Source organism: Coregonus lavaretus (genome assembly GCF_964263955.1).
Source record: "Coregonus lavaretus genome assembly, chromosome: 13".
In the NCBI taxonomy this organism is placed as follows: Eukaryota; Metazoa; Chordata; class Actinopteri; order Salmoniformes; family Salmonidae; genus Coregonus; species Coregonus lavaretus.
In genome coordinates, this window is record NC_140000.1 from 4,903,271 (window position 1) to 4,923,106 (window position 19,836).

Genomic DNA, 19,836 nt, shown 5'->3' on the forward strand with positions numbered 1-19,836 from the left:
CCACGTAGTTGTCTTCTGTTGACAACTAGAATCTTGGATTTCCTGTATTCTGATGTTTCCATTATACGTGTTCGCAATGTATATCTGAACTCTGTATCTCGCACATCATTTCATGTTTAGTTTCCACAGTGTTGTCACTCGTTGTAAGTCTTTAACGTACAGCCTGTTCTGTTTTATTCACTGTCTTTTGCTAATCAGGAGGTTTGGCCTCGAGAAGCTTACTGTGAAAGGGTCTGTAAGGTAGATGTCTCCCAATGATCAAATATAAGGAGAGTCTGAGTGCAATGCTCAGTCGAGGAGGAGATTGTTGCCTGCCTGCCTATCAACAAGTCACCCTGAATTGGAGATTATTATTCACCCCTCATTCTCTCTCCCCCCCCTGCACCAAAGATAACCAGCAACTCTACTAAGTCCAACACCGGAACTGTCATGTAACTTTGTTGTGGATGTGGAACTAACCTCCTGCTTGTTTCATAGCTTTTCTTTGTTGTGGATGTGGAACTATCCCCCTGCTTGTTTCATAGCTTTTCTTTGTTGTGGATGTGGAACTAACCGCCTGCTTGTTTCATAGATTTTCTTTGTTGTGGATGTGGAACTAACCCCCTGCTTGTTTCATAGATTTTCTTTGTTGTGGATGTGGAACTAACCCCCTGCTTGTTTCATAGATTTTCTTTGTTGTGGATGTGGAACTATCCCCCTGGTTGTTTCATAGCTTTTCTTTGTTGTGGATGTGGAACTAACCCCCTGCTTTTTTCATAGCTTTTCTTTGTTGTGGATGTGGAACTAACCCCCTGCTTGTTTCATAGCTTTTCTTTGTTGTGGATGTGGAACTAACCCCCTGCTTGTTTCATAGCTTTTCTTTGTTGTGGATGTGGAACTAACCCCCTGCTTGTTTCATAGATTTTCTTTGTTGTGGATGTGGAACTAACCCCCTGCTTGTTTCATAGCTTTTCTTTGTTGTGGATGTGGAACTAACCCCCTGCTTGTTTCATAGATTTTCTTTGTTGTGGATGTGGAACTAACCCCCTGCTTGTTTCATAGATTTTCTTTGTTGTGGATGTGGAACTATCCCCCTGGTTGTTTCATAGCTTTTCTTTGTTGTGGATGTGGAACTAACCGCCTGCTTTTTTCATAGCTTTTCTTTGTTGTGGATGTGGAACTAACCCCCTGCTTGTTTCATAGCTTTTCTTTGTTGTGGATGTGGAACTAACCCCCTGCTTGTTTCATAGCTTTTCTTTGTTGTGGATGTGGAACTAACCCCCTGCTTGTTTCATAGATTTTCTTTGTTGTGGATGTGGAACTAACCGCCTGCTTGTTTCATAGATTTTCTTTGTTGTGGATGTGGAACTATCCCCCTGGTTGTTTCATAGCTTTTCTTTGTTGTGGATGTGGAACTAACCGCCTGCTTTTTTCATAGCTTTTCTTTGTTGTGGATGTGGAACTAACCCCCTGCTTGTTTCATAGCTTTTCTTTGTTGTGGATGTGGAACTAACCCCCTGCTTGTTTCATAGCTTTTCTTTGTTGTGGATGTGGAACTAACCCCCTGCTTGTTTCATAGATTTTCTTTGTTGTGGATGTGGAACTAACCGCCTGCTTTTTTCATAGCTTTTCTTTGTTGTGGATGTGGAACCAACCCCCTGGTTGTTTCATAGCTTTTCTTTGTTGTGGATGTGGAACTAACCCCCTGCTTGTTTCATAGCTTTTCTTTGTTGTGGATGTGGAACTAACCCCCTGCTTGTTTCATAGCTTTTCTTTGTTGTGGATGTGGAACTAACCGCCTGCTTGTTTCATAGATTTTCTTTGTTTCCCATTCACACAAATTGCATCTGGAGTTTGTGTGCCAGTCAGTGTGTGTGAATGCCTAGTTCCCTCTCTAACACAGACCTAGCTATGGAGATGCAGCAGCATGTATTTAACAGAGCTCTCTGTCTCTCTCTCTCTATAGCCCAGCAGACCAGGGTACCCCAGCCCACGCTCCAGTGAGGGGTTCTACCCCAGCCCACAGCACCTTGGGCAGCCCACCCACTACCAGGTAGAGCAAGGAGAGCAGGTACATGGGTCGACAAGTAGCCTAGTGGTTAAGAGCGTTGGGCCAGTAACCGAAATGTCGCTGGTTCGAATCTCCAAGCCGACTAGGTGAAAAATCTTCGATGTGCCCTTGAGCAAGACACTTAACCCTAATTGCTCCAGTAAGTCGTCTGCTAAATGACTAAAATGTAAATGTGTTATAAAGTATTTATAACAGAATAACCACTACCAAGGAGAGATGGTACATTGTGTTATAAAGTATTTATAACAGAATAACCACTACCAAGGAGAGATGGTACCCTGTGTTTATACCAAAACAGAATCCCTAGATGTCATGGGATTCAGTTTTGGTAGTTCGGTTCCTGATCTAAGTAGATACATTACTAATTCAAAGGCTCCTGTTCTTCCCAGATGGCAGGATACCCTGGCCCCCACGGCATGCCCTCCATGACGAGTGGGATGTACCCTCCCCAGGCCTCCCACGACCCCCATGACACCTGGAACCACCACCGGCAGCAGGACCTCCCTATGTGGTCCCCCAACATTGAGGTAAGGATTGGGGATGGACCAGTGTTGTACACCTGGTGCTCCCAATAACAAGACGGTACTGTAGTAGTGATGGTGGTTGGTGAGGGAGAATGCACTGATTCTCTCTTGCTCTCTCTTTCTCTCTCTCTCTCTCTCTCTCTCTCTCTGTCTCTCTCTCTCTCTCCCCCACTTCCTCTCCCTCTCCCTCTCTATCTGCCTCTCTGTCTCAGGACAGGGGGTCTCTGGACATGCAGGTGATGGGTCAGGTTCTGCCCCCCCTCCTGATGGAGGAACAGCTGATGATGCAACAGCAGCAGATGGAGGAGGACCAGCGGTGGCTGGAGCAGGAGGAACGCTTCCTGGTAATAACACACACAAATACAGTGCCTTCGGAAAATATTCAGACCCCTTGATTTTTTCCACATTTTGTTACGTGACAGCCTTGTTCTAAAATTGATTAAATTGTTTTTTTCCTCATCAATATACACACAATACCCCATAGTGACAAAGCAAAAACAGGTTTTTAGACATTTTTGCTAAGTTATTAAAAATAAAAAACAGAAATATGACATTTACATAAATATTCAGACCCTTTACTCAGTACTTTGTTGAAGCACCTTTGGCAGCGATTACAGCATCGAGTCTTCTTGGGTATGATGCTACAAGCTCGGCACACCTATATTTGGGGAGTTTCTCCCATTCTTCTCTGCAGATCCTCTCTAGCTCTGTCAGGTTGGATGGGGAGTGTTGCTGCACAGCTATTTTCAGGTCTCTCCAGAGATGTTCAATCGGGTTGAAGTCTGGGCTCTGTCTGGGCCACTCAAGGACATTCAGAGACTTTTCCCGAAGCCACTCCTACATTGTCTTGGCTATGTGCTTAGGGTTGTTGTCCTGTTTGAAGGTGAACCTTCGCCCCAGTCTGAGGTCCTGAGCGCTCTGGAACAGGTTTTCATCAATGATCTCTCTGCACTTTGCTCCGTTCATCTTTGCCTCGATCCTGACTAGTCTCCCAGTCCCTGCCGCTTAAAAACATCCCCACAGCATGATGCTGCCACCACCATGCTTCACCGTAGGGATGGTGCCAGGTTTCCTCCAGATGTGACGCTTGGCATTCAGGCCAAAGAGTTCAATCTTGGTTTCATCAGACCAGAGAATCTTGTTTCTCATGGTCTGAGAGTCTTCATGTGCCTTTTACTGAGGAGTGGCTTCCGTCTGGCCACTACCATAAAGGCCTGATTGATGGAGTGCTGCAGAGATGGTTGTCCTTCTGGAAGGTTCTCCCATCTCCACAGAGGAACTCTAGAGCTTCTTGTTCACCTCCCTGACCAAGCCCCTTCTCCCCCGATTGCTCAGATTGGCAGGGGGGCCAGCTCTAGGAAGAGTCTTGGTGGTTCCAAACTTCTTCCATTTAAGAATGATGGAGGCCACTATGTTCTTTGGGACCTTCAATGCTGCAGAAATGTTTTGGTATCCTTCCTCAGATCTGTGCCTCGACACAATCCTGTCTCGGAGCGCTATGGACAATTCCTTCGACCTCATGGCTTGGTTTTTGCTCTGACATGCCCTGTCAACTGTGGGGCCTTATATAGACAGGTGTGTGCCTTTCCAAATCATGTCCAATCAATCGAATTTACCACAGGTGGACTCCATCAAGTTGTAGAAACATCTTAAGGATGGCACTGTATATATACAAGCACACACACACACACTATATATATACACACATACACACACACACACCACACACACACACACACACACACACACACACACACATAATCATTGTACATACCTGCCTCCTGTAACCCCTCTGATGGTGATGCAGGAGATAAGACTTGCCCCTTCATGTTCTGTTTTCAGGTAGTTTACTTACAACTGTAATGTCTGACACAAAGATAGATCAGCATTCCTTGGAAAGCCCTGTGATGTTGTACGTTATGTTTTACACTGGTTTCATACCCCTCAGTTATTTTAGTAGTACAGTATCATTATCTCTGAGATATGTCACAGAGTGCACTTCATGGATCATTTTTCACTTTCAACGGACAAAAGACGTTTTCAGAGAAGAAAGGGGGGAAACAAACTGTCGTCTGATGTTTTTCAGACCTTTGGCAAAGCTGTGAAGTTCTGTGTGTTCTCAAAGTTTTCTATTGTGTGTGTGTGTGTGTGTGTGTGTGTGTGTGTGTGTGTGTGTGCATGCATGCATGCTGCAGGTGTGGCTACAGCAAATTCCTAGCTAATGATAGGTTTGTCCCTCCATGCGCCGTCAAGTGTGTTCAACTTATTTTGACCCACTGTTGGTGAAAGCCAAATGATCTTTGCTGGAAAGCTGAGTAGGTTGTATGTAGTTTAGACCCGTAGACACTTCTTTCATACAAGGGGAGGGACTACTAGAAGAAAGGGAGGAGAGGACCAGGGGAGAGAGAGGGTGGGAGAAAGAGAGAGGGTGAGAGAGCGAGAGGTGGAGAGAGAGAGGGGGGGGGGGGGGAGGTTGAGAGAGCGAGAGGTGGAGAGATAGAGAGGGATAGAGAGAGAGGGAGAGACAGACAAACAGAGAAAGACAGCTATCTGGCTGCATTTTCACTTTGTGTGAGTCAGTCAGTGAGTCAGTCAGTCAGTCAGTCAGTGAGCCAAGCTGTATAAACAGGAGTAAAAGTGGTAAACCTCTCTCATCCTGTTGATGGAATTCCTAGCAGCTCGCTCCATGCTCTGCTCCCAGGCACTGAAACACCCGGCAGAGAACAGCAGTCCAAAGGATGCAGGTTTTCAAGTCCTGCCTCGGAAAACTGGTACAGCATTAGGGAAGGAGGGAGGGATGTGGGGTGGTATCTCGTGACTCTGTGTTTTTAATGCAAATTGTTTGGCAAGCAGCTGGTGTGAGACTGAAGTGTTAATAAGTTAACGGGCAGAGCAGCAGCAGGAATACATGTTCTGCTCTGTGGGATTCTAAGCTGTGTACAACATGTTGAACTGTTCCTTCTGTGTTGAAGCGCTGGAAAGAGAAATAATTGAATGTGCCTACTACTGTAGATGTTAATAACCATAAAACATATTGATGCACATCAAGAAATAACAGTGACAATCGCACTGGAAAGCCATTTAAATTTACTTTAGGTGCATTACAGCGCATTAGATAAAGTCGCTCAGAAGAGGTGGTTTTAGCTGCAATCTAGAGTTGACTTTGCTTGTGGAAAACCGTATCAAGCAATGTAAGGGTTTTACGGGTGTGCAGTTGTTGGGTCTCGAGCTTTCCTCAAGTTGGAGGACCAGCGCGTGTAAAGTTATTTGGAGCCATTACACATTTACCTCAGCAACAGAAAGTCTCGTCAAGAAAGCCTAACTAGCTTACATTTGCTGAAAACCTATATTGTAATACAATACACACACACACACATCAATTCTAATGAATGGAGAATGTCTCTTGTTACCATTTGTCCTGTGTTTACTTAGCAGTGATTTGTATTTGTCATGATGTTGGGTTGTATATTAATTTAGATTTGATCTGACTGATTTTAATATCTGTGCATCAGAAGTCAGTGCACGTTAACAGATATCATACCACTATTGAAGCAAATTAATGTCAATTTTCACTGTGGAATATAGAAATAATGATTGTTTTCCACGTTGAAATCAGTCTGTTCATTCGTTCGTTCGTTCGTTTGATCATTAATTTAACCCGCTGTGTCTCTCTCTCTCTCTCTCTCTCTCTCTCTCTCTCTCTGTCTCAACCAGAAGCCAGATTCAAGGAGATCCAGAGGCAGTATTGACCGGGATGACTGCAGCCTCCAAGGCCCAGTAAGTCTCCTCTTTTTACTTGGTTTCCCTAGATGGAATAACAGTCAGCTCTATCTCTTTATCTCTTTACCTCTCTCACAAACATGCAAAATACCTTGGTCTCTCTCTCAAAAGAAGTTGAAGAGCTTTTGTCTGGGGGGGTTTTCCCCGTCAACGTCTCTCTGTCTGTCTGTGCTTGTTGTACCACTCCTAGCCTGGGGCTGTGTAGGAGTTCTATAGTGAGTCAGTGAGTACTTGTCAGTCGTACAGTGGGATAGACACTCCCAGACAGCCTGTGTAGTAACTCTAGAGGCTCAAGTCAATCAAACCAGTATTTCTGTATTTACGCTGTAGTACTGTATATTAGCAAGCATAAATGTTTTCCTAACTGAATGGTTTTGTGGTAAAATAGAAAAAGTCCCCCTGACAGATAGATGCTATCAGTTTTTAGAACAAGACTTGAGTTTCTACATATAAATACATAATAGATAGATGCTTACTACATAGGCATTCCATAAGCACGTTTTAGGTATTTGTGTTAGCACTCTGGCGATTTGCCTTCTACTGGAAAAGGGAAAGTCAAGGGCCAAGGGGTTAACCGATTGACACAGATCATCTGGGGACAAACAATTGTAAATAGATATTGATAATAACAAAAAAAAGAATGGTTGAAGATTTGGTCTTTGCTCTTTGAATTCACTTTAGGACACCAACATGTTTACTGGGCTTAAAAGGAGAAGAATAGAACACTGACTGAAATTAAGGAATATACATCTGTTCTCATAGAATATAGAATGTAGAACTATTAGAACATAGAATGTAGAACTATTACAATATCCATCTGTTCTCATGTATAGAATATAGAATGTAGAACTATTAGAAAATAGAATGTAGAACTATTAGAACGTAGAACTATTAGAACATAGAATGTAGAACTATTAGAACATAGAATGTAGAACTATTAGAATGTAAAACTATTAGAACATAAAATGTAGAACTATTAGAATATAGAATGTAGAACTATTAGAATATAGAATGTAGAACGGGTAGAACATAAAATGTAGAACTGGTAGAACGTAGAACTATTAGAACATAGAATGTAGAACTATTAGAATATAGAATGTAGAACTATTATAACATAGAATGTAGAACTATTAGAACATAGAATGTAGAACTATTAGAATATAGAATGTAGAACTATTATAACATAGAATGTAGAACTATTAGAATATAGAATGTAGAACTATTAGAACATAGAATGTAGAACTATTAGAACATGAAACGTAGAACTGGTAGAACATAGAATTTAGAACGATTAGAATGTAGAACTATTAGAACATAGAATGTAGAACTATTAGAACATAAAACGTAGAACTAGTAGAACATAGAACGTAGAACTATTAAAACATAGAATGTAGAACTATTAGAACATAGAATGTAGAACTATTAGAACATAAAATGTAGAACTGGTAGAACATAGAACGTAGAACTGGTAGAACATAGAACGTAGAACTATTAGAACATAGAATGTAGAACTATTATAACATCAAACGTAGAACTGGTAGAACATAGAACGTATAACTATTAGAACGTATAACTATTAGAACATAGAATGTAGAACTATTAGAACATAAAACGTTGAACTATTAGAACATAGAATGTAGAACTATTAGAATATAGAATGTAGAACTATTATAACATAGAATGTAGAACTATTAGAATATAGAATGTAGAACTATTAGAACATAGAATGTAGAACTATTAGAACATGAAACGTAGAACTGGTAGAACATAGAATTTAGAACTATTAGAACATAAAATGTAGAACTATTAGAACATAGAATGTAGAACTATTAGAACATCAAACGTAGAACTGGTAGAACATAGAACGTAGAACTATTAGAACGTAGAACTATTAGAACATAAAACGTTGAACTATTAGAACATAAAACGTTGAACTATTAGAACATAGAATGTAGAACTGTTTAATTTGTTCCTTGTCATTGCTCAGTATCATTACATTGAGCTGTATGGACAACTGTGTTCTGAGCTGCATGGAACATTAGAAGGGTATAGCCCCAAACCAAACCCACTCTTAGCTAAAAACACAGCCACATTAAAGCAGCCGTTCTCATGCAATCCACACTACTTTACTGGGCCATTTGCAAAAAACAAAATCAAGCTTCAGCACAAGATAACTGTCAGGATAATTATAGCCAGGCAGAGGATGAAGCCAAGGAGTGATGGATAGCCGTTTAGCATGTTGAGTTGATGCACAAAAATATTGAATAAAACTCTCAATAACCTCTAGGCTATTCTGTAAACTTCAATCAGCAAGTGTTTTATTGACTTACAATTAAACAGGGAATGCTGCATATTGTCTGTTCTACAGTTTGTTTTAGGGCTATCACAGTAAAGCAGAGATGGGTTTTTACTGTGGCACATCATGTAAACTGATGGTTTGCTGTGGTCCGGTTAGATCTGTGTCGCCAAGCAGCAGGAGTATTTTGTGTTGTTGGAGAGACCACAACATCACAGATGGCACCAGAGAGACTGCTAACTGGGATGCTGTGGAAAAACAGTGTTGGAAATGTGGAATGAATCCTGCTCGTTTATTTCAACTGCTTGTTTGTGTTTGTTTGTGCAGACAGGAAACCAGCACATATACCAACCCATAGGCAAACCAGGTAATGTCTCAGCCAATGTAATTACGGGTTTACCACCACGTATTGTTTTCACTGTTCCCCTGTGGTTCTCTAACTCTGACTCTAACTGCACTGTTATTCCCTCAACTGTTCTACCACATTCCTCAACCAATTTAACTGCTGAACTATGTTGACAGGCTGACAATTTGGCTATTTCTGCTAGGCCTGTGTTAGATTATGTTGGCATAATAGTAGATATTTGATAGGAATTTCATTGAATCTTTGAACGTTTGATAAGAAATGCTACAATTCCAATGCATCTTCCATATAGTCATGCATTGATTATATGTCCTTATGTAACTGATGATCGGTCCTTTGCCTCCACATAACATGTATATATTGTACTATATGTTGTAGTTTAAGTGTCTGTTGATTCTGTTGTACTCAAGTATCTGATGGGTCCTTTGCCTCCACATAACATGTATATATTGTACTATATGTTGTAGTTTAAGTGTCTGTTGATTCTGTTGTACTCAAGTATCTGATGGGTCCTTTGCCGCCACAGAACATGCAGCTCCACCAAAGAAGCCCCCCCGTCCTGGAGCCCCCAGTCACCTGGGTAGTCAGGCCAGCCTGAACCCCGTAGACAGCTACAATGAGGGAGTGAAGGTAAGCTGATGCTCACATGTTTATTTTACCATACCTAGCAATCAAACTTTACACAGATTCTACAACAATCCAATGATTTGGCTTTATCGCTCAATTTAAGCCCACAGATGTGCAACATGTCTCAAAGTAGTTTCAATTTATTTTTAGTTATTGTGTTGCTATTTTACTCCAAAACAAAGTGTTTATCCATCATTTTAAAGCTAGAATCCTTAATTGAAACGATAACAAACTGGGTCACCCCACCTCTGTTTTGGTTTTTTTTTAAAGCTGAGGGATGGACCTGGAGAAATGTAACCACTCAAAAATTAATAGACAGAGCTATGGATGCAAGGACTGGCCATTCATGATATCAACATTATAGTTTTAACCATGTTTTGAAGCTATATGGTGTTCGTTTACATTTACTTTGTTTACAAACATTGGAATAAAACAATCTTATATTTTGGGTGCTGATGGGGTACGACAGTTGAACTAAGCTCATGAGGCATTTATAAGTTATATTCTTCAAGAATCAATGGGTACATACACTGAGTGGACAAAACATTAAGGACACCTTCCTAATATTGAGTTGCACCCCCTTCCTTTTGCCCTCAGAACAGCCTCAATTCGTCAGGGCATGGACTCTACAAGGTGTCAAAAGCATTTCACAGGGATGCTGGCCCATGTTGACTCCAATGCTTCCCACAGTTGTGTCAAGTTGGCTGGATGTCCTTTGGGTGGTGGACCATTCTTGATACACACTGTTGAGCGTGAAAAACCCAGCAGCATTGCAGTTCTTGACACAAACCGGTGCGCCTGGTACATACTACCATATCCATGTCTCAATTGTCTCAAGGCTTAAAAATACTTCTTTAACCTGTCTCCTCCCCTTCATCTACAGTCGTGGTCAAACGTTTTGAGAATGACACAAGTATTGGTCTTCACAAAGTTTGCTGCTTCAGTGTTTTTAGATATTTTTGTCAGATGTTACTATGGTATACTGAAGTATAATTACAAGCATTCCATAAGTGTCAAAGGCTTTTATTGACAATTACATTAAGTCTATGCATAGAGTCAATATTTGCAGTGTTGACCCTTCTTTTTCAAGACCTCTGCAATCCGCCCTGGCATGCTGTCAATTAACTTCTGAGCCACATCCTGACTGATGGCAGCCCATTCTTGCATAATCAATGCTTGGAGTTTGTCAGAATTTGTGGGTTTTTGTCCACCCGCCTCTTGAGGATTGACCACAAGTTCTCAATGGGATTAAGGTCTGGGGAGTTTCCTGGCCATGGACCCAAAATTCTGATGTTTTGTTCCCCGAGCCACTTAGTTATCACTTTTGCCTTATGGCAAGGTGCTCCATCATGCTGGAAAAGGCATTGTTCGTCACCAAACTGTTCTTGGATGGTTGGGAGAAGTTGCTCTCGGAGGATGTGTTGGTGCCATTCTTTATTCATGGCTGTGTTGTTTATAGGCAAAATTGTGAGTGAGCTGAGAGAGAAGCAACCTCACACATGAATGGTCTCAGGATGCTTTACTGTTGGCATGACACAGGACTGATGGTAGCGCTCACCTTGTCTTCTCCGGACAAGGTGTTTTCCGGATGCCCCAAACAATCGGAAAGGGGATTCATCAGAGAAAATTATCCTCAGCAGTCCAATCCCTGTACCTTTTGCAGAATATCAGTCTGTCCCTGATGTTTTTCCTGGAAAGAAGTGGCTTCCTCGCTGCCCTTCTTGACACCAGGCCATCCTCCAAAAGTCTTTGCCTCACTGTGCATGCAGATGCACTCACACCTGCCTGCTGCCATTCCTGAGCAAGCTCTGCACTGGTGGTGCCCTGATCCCGCAGCTGAATCAACTTTAGGAGACGGTCCTGGCGCTTGCTGGACTTTCTTGGGCTCCCTGAAGCCTTCTTCACAACAATTGAACCTCTCTCCTTGAAGTTCTTGATGATCCGATTAATGGTTGATTTAGGTGCAATCTTACTAGCAGCAATATCCTTGCCTGTGAACCCCTTTTTGTGCAAAGCAATGATGACGGCACGTGTTTCCTTGCAGGTAACCATGGTTAACAGAGGAAGAACAATGATTTCAAGCACCACCCTCCTTTTTAAAGCTTCCAGTCTGTTATTCTAACTCAATCAGCATGACAGAGTGATCTCCAGCCTTATCCTAGTCAACACTCTCACCTGTGTTAACGAGAGAATCACTGACATGATGTCAGCTGGTCCTTTTGTGGCAGGGCTGAAATGCAGTGGAAATGTTTTTTGGGGATTAAGTTCATTTTCATGGTAAAGAGGGACAATTCATCTGATCACTCTTCATAACATTCTGGAGTATATGCAAATTGCCATCATAAAAACTGAGGCAGCAGACTTTGTGAAAATTAATATTTGTGTCATTCTCAAAACTTTTGACCACGACTGATGATTGAAGTGGATTTAACAAGTGACGTCAATAAGGGATCATAGCTTTCACCTGGATTCACCTGGTCATTATATGTCATGAAAAGAGCAGGTGTCCTTAATGTTTTGTACATTCAATGTATAATTAATTTATACATCCAAAAATGGATGTCGCAATTTAGGATTCTATCTTTAAGCTAAGGAGTTCACGGCTACTTGCATCTAAAACATGACTAACTGGCCCCATTTCTGTTAGAACACTCCTACATTCCTTAACCACGTTGGCCAGATCACAACGACTACCACTGTACTTCAACTACACAGACTTCCCCTTTTTTTATGACACCCAAAAGACTGGAGAGACATGTCACTATTTCCCTAGTGATGGTTACTATGGTAACAGTCAGCTTGAGTTTCTCTGTATCAGTATAGAGCATCCAGGAGCATTACCTTCCCTAAGTTATCCAAACTGTTAGCTCTGCTCTGCTACCGCTGGCCTTCAAATGGCACACTATTCCCTATATAGTGCACTACACTACTTTTGACCAGAGTCCTATGGGCCCTGGTCAAAAGCAGTGCACTAAATAGGGAATAAGGGGCCATTTGGGGCGCACCCTAAACCTCAGCTAAAGCAGTCCCAGCTGTAATTCACCCCCTCTCCCCTCCTTCCCCAAACACGCTCATAAATACCACATGATCAACCAGGCAGTCAGGCCTGCAATGCATCCTGGGAAGGAACACACTCTTTCCATTACCCTGCCTTATTAACATCACTATGGAAAATTATTTTAAAAAGAGGAATAATCTATCTAATGTGGTTCCTTCTTTCTGGAAGAAAAAAAAGAAATCAGGGATGGAAGCCAAGCCAACATGTAAACACTGACATGGACATTATCAGCCCATCATGACTGGAACTGAGATGGTCAGACTGGGCTATGATATGATGCGTCACAAATTACATCCTATTCCCTATATAGTGCACTGCTTTTGACCAGAGCCCCATAGGCCCTAGCGGTCAAAAGTAGTGCACTATATAGGAAATAGGATGCCTTTTGTGACGATGTACTACCATGTACTCAGTACTGTACTACCATGTCCTGTTCTGATGAGGGAATTAGTGAAATGTCAAATAAAACACAAAGGCTACGTTTACACAGGCAGCCGAATTCTGATATTTTGTCAGTAATTGGTCTTTTGACCAATCAGATCAGATCCTTTGCCAATAATTGGGTACATTTTCAGAATTGGGCTGCCTGTATAAACACAGACATAGTTGCATGACCACAACATTTGAGTCACCACCTCTGTAGATGTTTAGGTATTTACTCAACCAACCTCTCCAAAACCATCATTATTTTGATAACACTTTGCTCTCTTGTGTTGTTGCGTGTATTGTTAATGCTTGTTGCATTAATATTTTCTCCCTCTTCTGTCCCTCTTGCCTCTGCCTTACTGTTGTTGAGCTTAGCCCTGGAGGGTAAGAGAACGCTGTGAATGTGTGTGTGTGCGTTCATACGCTCCTGTGTGTCTCTTTAGACCTAATTTCTCACAGAATTGTCAATCAGTTGTTATTTGATGTTGAAAAAGCAGGCAATGGGTTAGATTATATAGTGGGGTGGGACTATCTGTATCTCTGGTAACAGTTGTGAATTTCTAATGCATCATCTGATTTGGGGTGCTTTACAAATGGCACCCCATACCCTATATAGTGCACTACTTTTGACCAGAGGGCCCTGGTCAGAAGAAGTGCAGTATATAAGGAACAGGGTGCCATTTGGGACTCAACCAGGGTTCATTCACCTGTTGTCTGTTCATTGAACCATTTTAGCCTTCTCTTCCTAATGCATTTCTTCCATTCACCGTACTGACACAACACCTCTTTACATCCATAAAGTGGGCCATGTAGTGGGTCTTATAATGGGCCATGTAGTGGGTCTTATAGTGGGCCATTTAGTGGGTCTTGTATTGGGCCATGTAGTGGGTCTTGTAGTGGGTCTTGTAGTGGGCCATGTAGTGGGTCTTGTAGTGGGCCATGTAGTAATAATAATAATAATAATAAGCCATTTAGCAGACGCTTTTATCCAAAGCGACTTACAGTCATGTAGTGGGTCTTGTAGTGGGTCTTGTAGTGGGCCATGTAGTGGGTCTTGTAGTGGGCCATGTAGTGGGTCTTATAGTGGGCCATGTAGTGGGTCTTGTATTGGGCCATGTAGTGGGTCTTGTATTGGGCTGTGTAGTGGGTCTTGTAGTGGGCCATGTAGTGGGCCATGTAGTGGGCCATGTAGTGGGTCTTGTAGTGGGCCATGTAGTGGTCTTACAGTGGGCCATGTAGTGGGTCTTGTAGTGGGCCATGTAGTGGGTCTTATAGTGGGTATTGTAGTGGGCCATGTAGTGGGTCTTGTAGTGGGCCATGTAGTGGGTCTTATAGTGGGCCATGTAGTGGGTCTTGTAGTGGGCCATGTAGTGGGCCATGTAGTGGATCTTGTAGTGGGTCTTGTAGTGGGTCTTGTAGTGGGCCTTGTAGTGGGCCATGTAGTGGGTATTGTAGTGGGCCATGTAATGGGCCTTGTAGTGGGTCTTGTAGTGGGCCATGTAGTGGGTCTTATAGTGGCCATGTAGTGGGTCTTGTAGTGGGTCTTATAGTGGGTCTTGTAGTGGGCCATGTATTGGGTCTTGTAGTGGGTCTTATAGTGGGTCTTGTAGTGGGCCATGTAGTGGGTCTTATTGTGGGCCATGTAGTGCTTGTGTATGGTCAGATATGTGTTTGTGTGGCTGTAATAATGTGTGTTTGTCTACGACATTGTTTCAAACAACCCTCTGAATCCTAAACGTAACACACTGACTTGTTCCTAAATGGAATCTGTGCACTTTTGACCCTTTTGACATGAATTATAAATAATGCTGAATTCCATATAACTCCACTGTAGAATGTATTGCTTATTCCAGATGCTGATATCTTCCTAACATAACCTCTAACCCTCTCTAGATCCAACTTACAATTTCAAGGATATATTTGACTTAATTTAGCTCCTGGTCTCTACAAACATTTCAAATTCCTTGGGTTTTTGTCATTGTGATTCACTACCATGAATGACTGTGGTGTTGATTGACTCGTGATATATACTGCCATCTATTGGTGAGAAATGCAAGGTTGAACATTATATAAAACATCTGACCCTCTGTGTTATTTCTCCATCTCTGCTCACAGTGTATTATTGTCCTTCATTTAGCTCCAGCCTCAGGAGATCAGCCCGCCCCCCACTGCCAACCTGGACCGCTCTAATGACAAGGTCTATGAGAATGTCACAGGACTGGTGAAGGCTGTCATAGAGATGTCCAGTAAAATTCAGCCTGCGCCTCCCGAGGAATACGTGCCAATGGTCAAGGTAGGAGAGACACAGTTTTCGTTAACTCCACATTTAATCATCAGGGTTCATTAGGGCACACTGTAGCAAAACGTCTACGTTTCACTCTTTTTGGAAATGTTTTATCCCTACTGAACATGGCCTAGGGCTTTTTTTACATTTACCCAGAGCGACTTACAGTAGTGAGTGCATACATTTTCATACTTTTTTCGTACTGGTCCCCCGTGGGAATCAATCCCACAACCCTGGCGTTGCAAGTGCCGTGCTCTACCAATTGAGCTACACGTGACAGAGCAGAGTTCTAGGATTGGTTCATATGAGTGTTTGTGTTTCAGGATGTGGGTCTGGCACTGAGGACACTCCTGTCCACAGTGGATGAAACAATCACGTTACTTCCAGCTAGCACACACAGAGAGGTACGTTAACCAGGCATGGGCCATTTCTGATCCAGTACTATGTTAGTACCCTCTGCCTTCCCTTATACAGGAACGCACAGGAAATGATGTTTTAATGAGTAATATAATACTGTGCACCCTGTTCATTCTCTCAAACGATTTTTATTTAATCTCTCAAAATATAATAATAATAATAATAATAATATGTGGAACATTATGTTTTAATAAAGTACTATCTTATCTTACTATCCTATCTTATCTTAAAGGTGGAGATGGCCCAGAAGCTGTTGAACTCTGACCTGGCCGAGCTGATCAACAAGATGAAGCTGGCCCAGCAGTATGTCATGACCAGCCTGCAGCAGGACTATAAGAAACAGATGCTGACAGCCGCACACGCCCTGGCTGTAGACGCCAAGAACCTTCTGGACGTCATCGACCAGAGCCGGCTCAGGATGTTGGGCCAGGCCCGGCCGCCACCTCACTAGTGCTGGGGGAGGAGGGTTTGGAGTGTGGGATGAACTGGCTCAAAGCCTCTGGCTGAATGACTGTCGGGACAGATTGAAGCCATGTAGTGGGTTTGTTCACCTGTACTGTCATGTCTAATCAGTGATTACTTCAAGGTAGGGAGGAAGGAGGAAGAATGCACTGTTAAGTCATTTGAACTGGGCACTGCTTCTACAGTACCGTCAGGATGGACTGGACACCATGCGCATCACCAGGCAGACTAGCGACCACCTCTGACCCTCACTCCCCAACACAGAACTCCTTTTTATAGACTTGGAATCTTTGAAGAGTTATTTTATTTTATGCTGCACCGATTGTGTCGGCTGACTAACTGTGAATTCCTACAGTCCCAGATTTCGGCTGAAGAAGGATCAGGAGGCACACTTCAGAAATTGCTCCCCCTAGAGGACATAGGGGAGATGACGTGGACAACACAACTGAACTGGAACCTCTATGCTTTAGTAGACAGAACTCCTCACACTACGTCTAACATGTCTGTTTCATTGTTAACAAGCTCAATAGTGATTAATGGTGGATCACAAACACTGGTATATATTTTGTCTTGGCTCAATCGGCCATCTTGTCAAATAGGAGAAAATAAAGTATGAAATAAAATGATGACCGAGAGACAAAGCTGTGACAGTGCTTCCCTGTGTTTATGAATGACAGCCAAAGGATGGTGTTTGCGTGTCATTTATTTTCCTAAATGATGTTTAGCTGAATTTTTCATTTTTCCAATAGTTCAATAGATTTCCATTCATATTTTAAACTTCTCGACACTTCATCAACACATGTTCCCATTTAACACCAACAGCAGACATAAGGTCTCGTTTACAGGAATGAATACCTTAAAGGGAGCATCTCAGCAGTACTTCTCATCTAATCAGCTATTACATAAGTCTTATTAATAGCCTACTGACAAGTGACCATACTTATAATTTAGGTCTATCTGTGATATTTGCTGAGGAGAGAGAGGACACCTATTGGCAGAAGCAGGAGAGCTGTGTGGATGTGGATGGCAGTAGGCCCACTGCTGGGTTTGGCAGTAGCCACAGTGACATTGTTACACAGATCAGTACTGCAGCAGGTCACCACATTGCTGCCTCTGAAGGGATCCAAACCAGCACCATCCTCCGCTCCCTGACAGGTGGCAAAACTGGCACACTGTTTCACCATGACTTTCTTATCACCTATCAACAGAAAACATGTTTTGTGAACAATTGTTTTTTTTTTATTAATACAATCAATGAGAATCATAATTAAAAAATTTGAACAACCACCCTCTCCCACCAGAAAACAACATATTTCTATCTCCCTCACGTAAGTCAGTTGATCAAGTCCTGTCCAATAGATAGACTATTACTTTAGCTTGCACCAACTAACATTAAATTGATCTTAGTAAATGTAGGTTTCATTTAAAACTAGTTTTGTGCAACATGATGAATAGATAAAACTCCATTTTTAATCCAGTTTAAAAGTGAATGTATGTTGGTGTAACACACCCCATTATTTACTACGCCAGAGCTTTCTATTTAAAGTGGAAAGTCAGTGGTAACTTGTATTTTCTATGATTGCAGTGTATTAACTGACTTTTACATATTCTACAATCAGTTAAAAATGTAAAGTAATGATATTGATCTGGATATTGAGCTTGGTTAATACCAGTTCCCTAAGTGCAAAAACTCCATTAATGCATTGTAGCTCAATAGTCCCATTTCAAATACATCCTGGATACATACAGTATGTGCATGTTCTGGTTAGCTCTCACATAATATTACATTATAACATACTTATAATTTAGGTCTATCTGTAATATTTGCTGAGGAGAGAGAGGACACCAAGTGGTAGAAGCAGGAGAGCTGTGTGGATGTGGATGGCAGTAGCCCCACTGCTGGGTTTGGCAGTAGCCACAGTGACATTGTTACACAGATCAGTAATGCAGCAGGTCACTCGGATGCCTTTTCCGGATTCACTCAAACCAGCACCAGCCTTCTCTTGCGTACAGTGTTCAGAACTGACACAATGTTGCATGACTTTCTTCTCACCTATCAACAGAAAACAACATACAGTGAGCGCCAAGTAATCCTGAATGAATCGTGAAAAATGATGTGTGAGAAAGTTAGACCCACAAATATAATACCCCGAAGACATGGTAATCTCTCACCATTACAATAACAGGGGAAGTTAGCTTTTTTTTTGTGCGTCTAACTTTCTCACTCATCATTGCTCACGATTCATTCAGGACTATTTGTAATCATGGTAGCATCCACATGAATGTAGAAGTGTTTAGAAACATATTCTATTCTTATTTACAATAAAAGTGACTCCAAAATGACACAATACATTATTTACCATTCATTTCTATTGGGCATAAATAATCTGAAACACAACCAAAACAAACAGCAAATGCATCCAACAAATTTGTAGAGTCACAAGCTTGATGTTGTCATTGCATGCTATGAATATGGGACCAAATACTTAACTTTTGACTACTTTAATACACGTACAGTACCAGTCAAAAGTTTGGACACACCTACTCATTCAAGGGATTTTGTTTATTTTTACTATTTTCTACATTGTAGAATCATAGTGAAGACATCAAAACTATGAAATAACACATATGGAATCAAAGCTGTCATCAACGCCAAGGGTTGCTATTTGAAGAATCTCAAATATAAAATATATTTTGATTTGTTTAACACCTTTTTGGTTACTACATGAATCCAGATGTGTTTTTTCATAGTTTTGATGTCTTCATTATTATTCTACAATGTAAAAAATAGTAAAAATAAAGAAAAACCCTTGAATGAGTAGGTGTGTCCAAACTTTTGACTGGTAGTGTACGTGAATTTGTCCAAATACTTTTGGTCCCCTAAAATAGGGGACTATGTACACACTTTGACCTCATAGCCATTATATATTTTCAAATCCAAATTGCTGGAGTACAGAGCCAAAACAACAAACATTGGTCACTGTCCCGATACTTTTGGAGCTCACTGTATGTCTTTTCCTCATGTAAGTCACTCAATCAAGTCCTGTCCAATAGATAGACTATTACTTTAGCTTGTACAAACTAACATTAAGTAGATTTTAGATTAGAGCTATTCAAGGCTTAGTAAATATAGGTTAATAATGAATCAGTTATTATGTATTACATTACAGATTTTCTGGAAAGTCACTGGTGCCCTGTTTTTTCTATGATTGCAGTGTATTAACACATTAGGGTTAGAACACGAGTTTAACATGTTCCACAATCAGTTCAAAATGTTTTATAAAATTATGATATTGATTAGAATGACTCTTGGCTACTACCAGTTTCCTTACCCTCATTATTCTTAGTGATCATACACGTACAGTGGGGAGAACAAGTATTTGATACACTGCTGATTTTGCAGGTTTTCCTACTTACAAAGCATGTAGAGGTCTGTCATTTTTATCATAGGTACACTTCAACTGTGAGAGACGGAATCTAAAACAAAAATCCAGAAAATCACATTGTATGATTTTTAAGTAATTAATTTGCATTTTATTGCATGACAT

At 41.5% G+C, this 19,836-nt stretch overlaps 2 protein-coding genes across 3 annotated transcripts in view; both read left to right on the plus strand.

Moving 5' to 3' along the window:
• LOC311140551 (focal adhesion kinase 1-like) overlaps positions 1-2,525 on the plus strand; it is a 98,751-nt gene extending 96,226 nt beyond the window's left edge. The window contains exons 23-24 of the mRNA XM_084175655.1: positions 1,946-2,032; positions 2,440-2,525. Of these exons, the coding sequence (XP_084031781.1) occupies positions 1,946-2,032; positions 2,440-2,479 (127 nt within the window). The 3' untranslated portion in view covers positions 2,480-2,525. The remainder of the gene's footprint in view (positions 1-1,945; positions 2,033-2,439) is intronic.
• Positions 1,952-16,917, plus strand: LOC311140552 (focal adhesion kinase 1-like). 2 transcript variants are annotated; one of them, XM_084175657.1, is made up of 9 exons: positions 1,952-2,032; positions 2,440-2,577; positions 2,787-2,918; positions 6,289-6,351; positions 8,978-9,017; positions 9,541-9,644; positions 15,263-15,418; positions 15,733-15,813; positions 16,059-16,917. In XM_084175657.1, exons 2-9 carry the CDS (start codon positions 2,440-2,442, stop codon positions 16,275-16,277), a joined length of 933 nt encoding a protein of 310 aa, XP_084031783.1. In that variant the 5' UTR covers positions 1,952-2,032; the 3' UTR covers positions 16,278-16,917. The 2 variants fall into 2 exon arrangements, with proteins under 2 accessions (XP_084031783.1, XP_084031784.1); XM_084175658.1 differs by lacking the exon at positions 1,952-2,032 and having other exon boundaries at positions 2,500-2,577; positions 2,792-2,918.
• The last annotated feature ends 2,919 nt before the right edge of the window (positions 16,918-19,836 follow it).

Bases quoted from the DNA above. Each gene is read 5' to 3' on its own strand.
- LOC311140552 (XM_084175657.1), top strand. From the start codon at position 2,440: ATGGCAGGATACCCTGGCCCCCACGGCATGCCCTCCATGACGAGTGGG. The intron at 15,419-15,732 runs GTAGGAGAGACA...TTTGTGTTTCAG, and splicing joins AATACGTGCCAATGGTCAAG to GATGTGGGTCTGGCACTGAG. The intron at 15,814-16,058 runs GTACGTTAACCA...CTTATCTTAAAG, and splicing joins CAGCTAGCACACACAGAGAG to GTGGAGATGGCCCAGAAGCT.